This window comes from Vigna umbellata, chromosome 9, assembly GCF_029865625.1.
Source record: "Vigna umbellata cultivar VRB3 chromosome 9, Vumbellata_1.0, whole genome shotgun sequence".
NCBI classification, from domain to species: Eukaryota; Viridiplantae; Streptophyta; class Magnoliopsida; order Fabales; family Fabaceae; genus Vigna; species Vigna umbellata.
In genome coordinates this window covers 19513499-19525792 of record NC_142173.1, presented here as the reverse complement: position 1 = coordinate 19525792, position 12294 = coordinate 19513499, and the positions used below count along the sequence as shown (strand labels likewise).

Genomic DNA, 12294 nt, shown 5'->3' with positions numbered 1-12294 from the left:
TATCATTGTGATGCATTGTCTAGTTGAGTTTCACCCACTCTTGGTTGTGAAGTATTTCACCACTTCTGGAATCCCTAATCAGCGAATAACATCCAATTACCCTAGACCAGTTGAGTATTTGCACCACTCCCGATTTCCCAATCAACAAGTAGTTGTTAATTACCTTTGACTGGTTGAGTATTCCCACTACTGCTGGTCTCAGTCAACGAATAACCTCCTGTTACCCTAAACTGGATGAGTATTTGCACCACTCTTGGTCTCAGTCAATGAATAACCTCCTGTTGCCCTAGACTTGATGAGTATTCGTACCACTCTTGGTACTAAACAACCTTGCCTAGATTTCCTTAACTCTCTAGAGTTAAGTTGTAAGTGTTTTGATTCTCTCTAGAATTGCAATCAACGATTGCTTACAAGTCATTTAAATTATTACTCTGGTAGAGAGGATGTGATTACAATACAAAGTAGTGTAAACCCTCGTAGGTGTTTCTCTCCTTACTCTTTTCTCTCATCTTACAAAAGTAAGCAAATAATACAATGAAGCTCAAGAGAATTTCTTAACTTTTTCCTTTTTCTTTTTCTCTCTTCTCTTCGCTCACAAGGTGAGTGGATATGACAATGAGGCTTGAGAGAATTTCTAGGTGTTTCACTCAATTTCTCTTTTCTTCCTTCAAGTGGATATTATGATGAAGCATGAGAGTATCTTTCTTTTCTTGAGCTCTTCTCTCCTAGTGTTTCCTTGGTTAGAGGAATTTTGCTTTTAGTAGCTCCAAGAGATTTCCTTGCTCAATTGATGATGGTATATCTTCATACTTATCTCATCTTCCCCATCATCATTTTCTTCTTCTTCTTATCTTCTATTTATACACCTTGATGATATAGCCGTTATGACGAAACTTTTCTTGAGATTTGGCAATATGATCGTTTGACAAAGCTTGTCTTGAGATCTGTTCTTTTCTAGCTATTGGTGTGGATGTTTGTCAAAGGATGAAGTCTTTTTTCATACATGCTTTTCAAAGCTTTTATCAAAAGCAAACTTGACTTCTCATTTGGCACAACTTTTGATAAACTGATCAGTTCTTGTTTTATCTTCAACTTTTATTTTGATACTTACAAGAAGAGGTAATTGATCATTTGTAACAATTGTCCTGCACAAGATAAAACAGAAGTTTGTATAACAAGTATGCCTTATTTCCTATTTATTTTGGTGTTTTCAAAAACTTTCACCGTTGGTACAAGATTCTATGTTTTCCATTGTTTTGTTTGTGTGTTTGACTGATATCATATAGTCTATAAGATACTTCTTCTTGGTTAGTGTTTTACTTATTGTCTTCATGTTTTGTTTAGGAATAGGTATTGTATCATGATTTCCTAGGATACGAATATTTCGTGAATGTCTTTCTTGTTACTGACACTTACTACTAATTGTGTAGACTACTTATCAGATATCACTTTTGTTGTTTTTTAACGTTGAGTATTTAAAGTCATTCAATGGTTGTTCAAAACAATAAAGTGCTTTTTGATTTCCTACCATTGAGGTAGCATTTGACAATCAAGCTTTTTCTCTTAATTGTCGAAGTAAAGCATTTGATTAAAGACTTCATCGTTTAACGAAGTAAGGTTTTAGCTCATGGTATCGTTTAGACCGAGTAAATGCTTCTTGTGATTTTGTCTTTTTAGACAGACAATGTTAGCTTTGTTTGCGTTTTCTCTAGTGTCTTAAGTTTTAGTCTTTTAGTGTGTTTTATCAATGACATCGTCTTTACATTGTTTTGTTTTTCTGAGAGCTAAACTGAACAACCTTTAGGTATGATAAGCTTTACACATTTAGCTTCAACTCTCTTAGACGTTTTTGACTTGATAGTCGTTTAACATTGTGTTTGGGTGTTTTGACTTAATTATTTTTCTATTTCCTAAGATCCTAAGTGTTTACCTTGTTTGGCCTGACTTTAATATTTTGTTTATGTTTTCCTATTGTTCCTGAGTGTTTTCTTAAGCTAGTTTAATCTTATTTCTCCTATGTTGTATTCAATTAGTGTTTTAGTTTTCTACTTGTCCTATTCTCCTAATTTGATAGCCTAGTTTGACTTTCTCATGATTTTTTGTTGTGTTAGACTTCTTTCAGATGATCGTCTATTTCTTTTCTTCTTAGTGTTTTAAGGTATGTTGTGTGGATACGTGTACTTTCCAATTTTAGGGTTTTATATTCTATCGTTTAAGGTTTGTTTTCTATTCTTCTATTCTATGAGGCTTTCTATTGTGTGGTTATTTGTTCTTCTTAATTTCATATTTTCTATAGCTTAATGTTCTTTCTCACTTAGGGTTTTCTATCCTGAGTTTTCCTATTCTTCTATGGAACTTTTTCGTTGCCTTTTCTAACTTAAGGTTTTCTATCCTATGAGTTCTTTTGTGGAACTTCTTCGTGGTTTTATATCCTATAAGTTCTCTTATTCTCTTATGGAACTTCTTCGTTTTATATTGTTTAGTTAAACTTCAGCGTGTTGTTTAGTTAAACTTCAACGTGTTGTTTAGTTAAACTTCAAAATTAGATTCTTATAAACGAGTTTGTCTTATCATCCAAAGTTCCTATACACAAGCTTGTTTTATCCTAACAATTATACTAACTTTGACTAGAAATCTCTATATTAATTAAATGTGAGTATATGTATTACCTAGTTCTTTAATCGGATATAAGGACAAGAATAAATCTATACATATTTGTCATGTCCCCTACCTTTTTGCGTCCTATTTTAAATTCCTAAAATCCCAGGTAGCTTAAAACAATTATATTCTTGTTCCCTTTGGTCAGTTATTAAACTTGTTTAAAATTTACAAAGTTTACTATGAAGAAACTAACACTCTTTTCGTAATTTTGATAACATATTTTTATTTGTGTGATTTTGTTCAAATGGTATACATTTTAGGAAATACAGACCTCAAGTTTAATCAAATCAATGCTTAATTATTTCTAATTGTTTTAGTATTTTTATTTATTTTTAGATGAAAATGTTTGACTTTCAATTGTATGGGTCAATTCAACCACGTAAACCTTTGGTTTAGTATGTAATATTAAAAATTAGTTTTACTTTGTTCTCTTTTCACTCATAACTTTGTTTTATTTAAAAAACCTTTATTTCACTAAAAAAATTCAATATCTTTCAACACTTCAACTGATTTGATATACACCAAATCTATTTAAATATCCAAGATGTTTGTTTTCTTGTTACAACTTTAATTATATTGTGTGATTTCATTCAAATGATTAAGAAATATTATTATCAATTTCATTAAATCAACACATTTGATTATTTTCATTTTTTTATAATTATTTACCTTATAATTATAATTTCTTTCTTAATATTTGACATTAAAAAGAATATATATATATATATATATATATATATATATATATATATATACTTTTTTACATTACATCTCAATAATTTTGTTTATTTTTATTTTTTTGTAAAAAAACTATTTAATTAGTAGTTGAAATAGTAAAAGAGAAAATACAAGTATACTCATTACCTAATAATAGACATGATGATGAAACATAAATTTATACTTATTAAATATGATGAAAAATGAATTTTTATTTTAGAGATAAAGATAGAGATAATAAAACACACTAAGGTATAAAGTATTTGTTTATATTGTTTTTCTTTTCTTAAAACCAATCTTACACTTAAGACAAAATTTGCAAATGTGAGAAAAGTGAAATTTCATGAGAAATGTAAAGCATTATTGTATTGTATCATCTTCCATTTTTTGCCTTGTTGCATGTATATAGTGTAATCTTATTTTTGAATGTTAATAATGTTAATGATTGAAGGGTACGAAGAATTAACTATAGTGTGATCAAAAGGAGGGAAATGACACCAAGATGCCAATAGAGGTGAAGTAAAAAACTAAAATGGTTCAAATGTCCCTACTAAAGTTCATCAATAGCATAAATGTTTTCTATAGTCACCCTTGTAATGATGAAGATTACACCACTTTCACAATCCTTGCTTCATCTCATTTATCTGTAAACAACAATTTCATCATTAGTTCACTTATAATGTCATTTTTTACAATACAATTTTTTATTCATCCCAAACATAAAAGTTACTTCTTTTATTTTACTTTTAATTGTGTTATATATATGCAACTTATATAACAATTTTTATAACATTATTATTATTATTTTTAATTTCGTTCTTGTGCATTATTTAAATATACTATACAGATAAGACAATTTAGGTAAAATTTTGTACAAAATAGTTTTTTTTCTGTTTTTCTCTATCCCTCCATAATTTATTACATTTTAATTTAGTTATTTGTTGTAATTTATTATACAAATTATTTCACATACAGCATTTTTCTTTTCTTTCTCGTATGTATGAAAATTTTAAAATATAAATGTTTATTTACCTCTTCCAAACCTTGATTTACGAATTGCACGTTGTACATCATTTTCTCTACGACCCTGTAAAATGTTAAATATAACATATAAATTAATTTGATATAAATAGAATACACAAATATTTAGCTAGCACACTCAAGTTCATTGTCACTATAGAAATTAACATCTAACTTACTTTTTTAACTAACAAGAAAACAAAATTATAAAACTCGTGTGTCATCTAGAGATTGTCATCTAAGACAATTATAACATTATACCATGTAGTAATTAATGAGTATTTTTGAAGGAAATTGATAGGAGAAATTTAATAATAATGAGAAATTAGTGATTAACATTACCTTTAACAAAAAAATTAAAATAATGAATTTATTTTTATTACTCGATATTAAACGTAAACTCAAGCTTCTTATATTGACACCTTAAGATTAATTTAAGTAACAATGGTAAATTTGAAGGTTTTGTGACTTAATAATTTAAAATATTTAGTTGGGATAATGTTTACCTGAGCATTCACCAATTCAGCAGGATCAAAATCCATGGAAACCCTTTGGTTAGATAAATCATATGTTCCTTTGGCAAAGTTGGTATCTAGTGCACTAATTTTGCTTTTTGATCCATCCGATAGAGTTGATGATGCATCTTGTTTTCTTCTTTTGACCCATGTATAATCATTCGTAGATCCTGAGACTTGTATTGGCACACTGTATCCATTACCATTAACAACATTCATCATTTGGGAGGTCTCAGACATGGTATCCATGGCAGGCTTTGCATGATCTTTGTACATCCCTCCTCCTCTTCCTTTTGTAAGATGTGTTTTACCATCATCTTTATGCCCATTTTGAGAAGTGTTTTGCATGTTCTACACAAAGAACACAAGATAAGTATTGTAAAAATGATGATATTTAAGCCGTGTAGTAATATTCCATTGAAAAAATAGTACCTCTTTTGAACTTGATTTACCAAAATTGTTTGGATCATGCAAAAGTTTAGTGGCTCGTCTTGGTTGTCTTCTTGATGTTGCAACCTCTCTCACTTTACCTTCGATTTTTTTCCTAAGAGTAAGGATCAAGAGTTAGTCCTAAAAATGAGATGTTTTATGAAGATTAAATAATCAATTCAATACAACAAATATTTACATATTTCATTTTTAATACAATAAAAAAAATTAAAATCTTAGTATAAATTTTTTTAATTTTGTGAATTTTGTTTGAATTAAACATGTATTCTGTCTTTAGTAATTATCATGTGTATATCATAACGAAAATTAACACTAAACATGTATTAGAAAAAAATCTCTAAGGATTTCAAATTTACAAAAGCAAAATTTAAAAGTTCCTTCAAGATTAATTGCTTATCAGTGTCGTATTTTCTTTTAATAAACATATGTAACAATTATTATAGATCAAACATGTGTTTAAATAACACTAGTGGAGTTCAAACAAAGTTAATAGAATTAAAGTTTTTATACCAAGACAATATTGTTTTATTATACTGAAAATGAAATATGTCAATATTTATTCTACTAAACTGACTAATTATCCTTTCATAAACAAGAAATACCACAATAGTGTACCTGGATGAATCTTCTTGAACTTTTACATCCATTTCTTTGCTTGGTGGGTATCTTGGGAGATTTGATGGGTTACAAGCGTATGGCTTAGTGTTAAAGTACTATAAAGAATATACAAAGAAAAGAAAATTAGAAATTCAAGTTAGTCATATATGATTGGTCCACATTAAACAAACATCCTAATAAATTAACATTTCTAGCAAAATAATTACGAAGTCATATGCATAAAACATCAACTATTTCTTACAATATAGGATTAAAACAAGAATTTTTCTAAAAAATGAAGAATACATTATAGAAAAGTCCAAATCAATGAAATGTTTACCTCAGACATTAAGGCAGACGAGGAAGTTCCTCGGTTGCTTGCATCGATGGATAATAAAGTCTCAAGTAGGTCTATAGCACTTTCAGGAAAATCTGCACATCTTTCTCGAAGAGAGCTTTCATAATTTGTTTGAGGCTTAAACATGGTTGCATGAGGAAGTTTGGTCTTTTTCCAGAACTCCTCAGGTGGAGAACCACACAACTTAAAAATTTTGTGCAATTGTTCAACCTATACACTCAAGAAATACAATTTATGAGAATAGTTTATAAACAAAAAAACATATTCAAACTAAAGATAAATTATACATAACATACATATCAATTATTAAAAGGATTAAATATGTTTTTAGTCCCTAAACTATTGACCGTTTCTGCTTTTCGTCCCTCTTTCAAAGTAAGGTACAATTTGGTCCTCATTCTTTTCGAAACATTCGTTTTAGTCCTCAGAATTTTGGTTTTAGTCCTCATTTGTTGCTAAATGAGGACCAAATTTTTAAACAGTGTTTAGTTTTCGAGGACTAAAACGAACGTTTCGAAAAGAATGAGGACCAAATTGTACCTTACTTTGAAAGAGGGACGAAAACCAGAAACGGCCAATAGTTTAAGGACTAAAAACATATTTAACCCTTATTAAAATTACCTCAGTTCTTCCTTTAAGGATAGGCTTCCCAAGAAAAAGTTCTGCAAATACACAACCAACACTCCATAGATCTACTGACACTCCATAGCTAGTCGATCCCATCAATAGCTCAGGAGGACGATACCACAAAGTCACGACACGACTTGTCAAAGGATTTTTGTTACTTGTACTAATTGTATTTGCTAATCCAAAATCTCCTATCTTGAGAACACCTTCATTGTTTAATAAGATATTTGATACTTTGATGTCTCTGTGCATAACACCACGCATATGACAATGCTCGAGTCCACTTAAAAGTTGCCTCATGTAACATTTTATCTATGGAAAGGAAACATTACACACAAATGTAAACCTCATTCAAATTTATATTAGGAACGACACACGAGTTTTAAAAATAGTTGAAAGATGTAAACGAACCTGTGATTCGGTGAATACTATCTCAGGACGTGATACTAGGCCAGCAAGATCATGTTCCATGTATTCAAATACGAGGTATATGCTGTTTGATAGGCGAGAAGTGATTATGCCCTCCAATTTCATGATGTTTGGGTGGTCAAGCCTTCGAAGGATGGTTATTTCTCTTGCCATAAACCTAATACTCTCCGGTTGAAAATTGTCAAAACGCACTTTTTTCAAAGCAAATAGCTTCCCAGTTTCAACTTCACGAGCTCGAAACACACTACTATATGTACCTTGTCCAATCTATTAAAAATTAATATATATGTATATAATTATTAGTTCAAAATATCTTAATAGATTATAACAACTATATATACTCATAAAATATTTATTTTCTAAACTTAAATGTTAAATAATATCATAATTCATATTAATTTTAAAATAACATATTAGGAATAAAAAAGAATATTGTGGGGGAAAACTTTAAATGTAACAATACAACAAGCAACAACTATTACATGAACTAAAGAATAACACTTCAATTGATTTTTAATTACTTTTATGATAAAATTGAAACTTTATCTCAATGCATGGTTTATGTGATGTCAAAATAAAATGTTACAATAAGTAATAAATGTCAACACTAACCTATAATCCTTTAGTTGAAATTTTAAATTTTCATGTAGATAAACTATATAATAAATATCAAATACTAGTATGTTAGTTGATTTTTGATAGGGTAAATAATCAATTTTGCCTTCAAATGTGTGTCTTGCAAATACTTTCATCCTTTAATAAGGAAAATTCATAATTAGTCTACAAAATAGGAAACTTTCTAACAACTTTGTCATAACAATCCAAAGATTATTAAGGTTTGAACACTTTAATTATCAATGACGAGTGTCATTCAAAGTCACTAAAACAAGCCTTCACATTTTTCTTTTACTTTTAGATTTTCCTAAATTTGAGTTCCAAACATACACAACAATAAATAAATAATGCCTCGGAAAAAAAATAGCATCCCACATAAAAAAAATTAGTCCTTCATGATGTTCTCCTATGTGGTCATCAACATGTGAGGGTTATTTAATTTTTTTTTCATTCAAGGACTAAATTGTCCACAACATGCATATTCAAATATTAATTTAGCAATTTATCTAATTTTTACATTACTCCTTTATTACTGATAAATTTTCTTGCTATGATAAATGTCATCATAACAATTTTCATGATTAAAAGTACTCTACTTTATTTAGTTTTAATATTACCTTTTTTCTATTAAATGTAATACAATATAATATTAATTCAATGACTAATGTTACAAATGTTAATGTAAAATGTTATAATATTAAGAAATATCAATATTCAATATTAAAAGTTTGACCTTGATAACTTTCACAATATAATTATGTTTAATTAATGAAAGAAAATGAAGATGAAGAAAATAGCAACCAAAATACATTAATTATTTATTTATTTTTCTTTGGTGGGAGACGACAAGAAAATGAAAGAAAATTTTATTTGATTGATTTTTTTAAAATTATTTTCTTAAACAATTATTATTTAATTATAAATTAATTTACAATATGAATTTTATTGAAAATACAATAATTGTTTTCAAATATTTTAAAAGAAATAAAAGGATAAAAAAAAAACTTAAAGATGTTGTTCTTTTCATTTATCAATGGAAACTGTTGAAGAGGTTTTAAAGGTCCCTCTAAATAATTAATTAAAACGATGACATAGTAAAAAGATAAACAATAAAGTCTTTTTACTTAGACCTTTGAAAACATATCACTTCTCGATGAGTTATGTCATAATGTCTAAACTTTACAACTTTTCAAAACTAAACATAAGAACAAAATTATGATAAAAATATTTCCACTTATCAAACAAGTCTATTTATTTGTTTATTTCAAAACCTATGAAAAATAAAACCTACTCTTAATTATTTTTCTTCTTTCCACCCTCTATTTAATTTAAATAAAAAAATTATCTTATTGGTTATTTTTCTTCTATCTTACCAAACAACCAAACTCTAAAAGCTGATTTTATAGTAAAAATTAGATGACAACAAATCACAAAATTTTCCAAATTGTGTTTTTCATAGATAAAATTTAAATATAACTTTTGGTGTTGGATTCCTATTAGAATTGAAGTTCCATATGAGAGTAATTTATGATTACTTTTATCATAACCTATATTAACTAGATTGATTATCCACATAAACTTTAGGGATTGAACATGAAAAAGAACAAAATAACATAAGAAACATAAACACTACACATGTTATTATGATTATGATTATGATTATTGTTACCTTTTCTAACTTTTGAAAAGAATCTGCTTTGAGAGGGATCCATCCTTGAATGGCTTCTGCTGCAACAGCAGTGAGCCATGGCGGCCAACCAACAGCATTTTGTTCAGCCTCCACGTTTCTGTGAACCAACCCATGCCGTAAGCTAAAAGACCCATTACTCTTCTTTGAACTAATCTTCTTAATCTTGCTGTTGTTGTTTCTCTCATTGTCTACATTTCCTTTAGAATCCAAAATCGTCAATCCAGAATGGCCCCTGCTGGAAGCGCGAATCGGCTCTGAAATTTCCACCATTGTAGGGGATGGAGAATAAGTTTTGGCGACCACATTCTTGGAGCTAATGCAACCCATTTGATCAAGAAGAAGATGATCACGACGAAGAGAAAGAAGAAAATGGACGATGGCGATTGTAGGGGAGAATTTCCCCTACATCAACACCTCCAATGTGGTTGCTACACCCAGAACAGAGGAGCTCAGAATACAGGGAGATGAGAAAAACCAGAAAACAGGGGCATTTCGAATTCGACAAAAACAACAACTTTGTTCTTTGTTCCTCCTCCTTTGTTGTTGTTCTTGTCGGTTTTCTTTTCTCCTCTTCCCTGATTTTGAGTCTCTTCGTCTTTGTTCTATATAATTCAATGCAACCCTTTGGGTTTTCCCAAGAGGGTGTGCGAGACGCACATGGAAAAATGGTAGCTTTGTTGTGGAATAGAACAAGGAAACGAACGACCCCCTCCTTCACCAAATTTTCTCTCTCCTCCCCTGTTCTCTCTCTGTCTTCCATTGATTTCGGAAGGAATAAGGGGTTGGAGGAATTTTAAGGAGAGAATTAGAAACTCATGGGTCAGAATTGAGTCTGCATTTTGGTTGTTGAAAACTATAGAAAACAAAAATGGATATCATTTTATTAAATAAGAAGAGAGAAAATATGATACTAAGGTATAATATATAACATGTCATGGTAAAGTGGTTAAGAATCACTTCATTACAAACATGGATATGATAAAATGAAAACTAGCTTTTATTCTTATTTTTTGTTGTTGCAAATAACACATTATTCCTAAATTATACTGTAAAATTAAAACTATAAAGTATGTTGAATCAATATTTAATTTATTTAAAAAAAAAAATATTATTATAGAGTTAATAAATAAAATATAACTATAATCATAAAATAACTTTATTTATAAATAAACTAGTTTTTTTTATTATCAATATATTATAAATAAATTCCCTATTGAAAATAAAGAATAGTGGTAAGTCAAATTAAATTTATATTCAATAAACATTTTAAATGAAACCAAAGTAGTACAATATTTGAATACTAATAATATTAATATAACGAAAACCATTACTTTCCATTTATTCATCAAACAATAAAAAAAGTGAGTTAACTAAAGTTTTGAAATAATGTTTTATTTTATTTTACACGATAAATTTATAAAAAGATATATTTTTCCATTATTTAGAGATTATATGTTTTAAGAAATAATATTAATAATAATATATGTTGACATATGAATGGTTTAATATAAGCATCAGATCTTTCTTAATGAAAAGTTTGGCCGCTTACAAATATAATTAATTAATTAAATTAATCATACCATTTGTAATTATGAACCTTCTAAACTATGTTCTATTTAAGAGAGTTATTAGTACATCAATTAGAACCTTCTATGAGATACATTAAATTATTTTTCATTAGTTAAAACAACCAATATTAAGTAGTTTGTAATCTAAGTCACACTTGGTTTGTTTTTACCAATACATATTTAGTAAAATACATTTACCCAAAATAAATAAATATAGGTTTAATTGCTTCCTTTGTCCCCAGTTTGGTTGAATTGTGTCAAATTCATCCTCATTTTTAAAAAAGTTTCATTGTCGTCCTCACGTGCTATAAAAGTGTCAATTGAATCCAAACATAGAAAAAATTTGTGTCAAAGTAGTCATTTTTCCTATATATCTGTGTCTTCCTTTCATATGTCACTTCTCTGGAGCTATGAAAAGCCTTAAATTGGATAAGGTAAAATGAATATCTGTACTTGATTGTATGAAAGGAAGACACAGAGATATAGGAAAAATGACTACTTTGACACAAATTTTTTCTATGTTTGGATTCAATTGACACTTTTACACCACGTGAGGACGACAATGAAACTTTTACACCACGTGAGGACGACAATGAAACTTTTTTAAAAATGAGGATGAATTTGACACAATTCAACCAAACTGGGGACAAAGGAAGCAATTAAACCATAAATATATGAACATAACAACCAACACCCAACACGCATCCCTCTATATAAAGAACACAAACAATTCTAGCAACATTTGAAAAATATTAATTTATCTTAAAATCAATTAGAATGCAAACAATGACAAATTCAAACGTAATTAAGATATATACTTATGTCATATATTGTTAGACATTTTCTTAACAAACTTAAAATTATGATAAGTGATTTTGATTAAGTAATAAAGTTTGAAATATAAAAGCCTATGTATGTTTTAAGTATCAAATCTCAAAAAATTGCAATCGCTTTATCTGATAACCACAAATACGAACTAGTTTGTAATGTATCTTAAGTTCACGCTTAGACATATGATAATATGTACTCATTAACATTATATAGTAT

General features: G+C 28.5%; 1 protein-coding gene across 2 annotated transcripts; it reads right to left on the bottom strand.

Moving 5' to 3' along the window:
- Positions 1–3777: 3777 nt before the first annotated feature.
- Positions 3778–10482, bottom strand: LOC124846869 (cyclin-dependent kinase C-2 C-like). Of its 2 annotated transcripts, XM_088098167.1 has the most exons (9): positions 9659–10482; positions 7357–7641; positions 6940–7257; positions 6301–6528; positions 5979–6076; positions 5346–5457; positions 4905–5264; positions 4411–4465; positions 3778–4022 (listed from the first exon to the last, which is right to left on the bottom strand). In XM_088098167.1, the coding sequence occupies exons 1-9, from the start codon at positions 10004–10006 to the stop codon at positions 4015–4017; spliced, it is 1812 nt and encodes a 603-aa protein (XP_087954293.1). In that variant the 5' UTR covers positions 10007–10482; the 3' UTR covers positions 3778–4014. The 2 variants fall into 2 exon arrangements, with proteins under 2 accessions (XP_087954293.1, XP_087954294.1); XM_088098168.1 differs by lacking the exon at positions 3778–4022 and having other exon boundaries at positions 4403–4465.
- Between the last annotated feature and the right edge of the window lie 1812 nt (positions 10483–12294).

Bases quoted from the DNA above. Each gene is read 5' to 3' on its own strand.
- LOC124846869 (XM_088098167.1), bottom strand. From the start codon at position 10,006: ATGGGTTGCATTAGCTCCAAGAATGTGGTCGCCAAAACTTATTCTCCA. The intron at 6,077-6,300 runs GTAAACATTTCA...TATTCTTTATAG, and splicing joins CGTCTGCCTTAATGTCTGAG to TACTTTAACACTAAGCCATA. The intron at 4,466-4,904 runs GTAAACATTATC...AACATTTTACAG, and splicing joins CTGAATTGGTGAATGCTCAG to GGTCGTAGAGAAAATGATGT.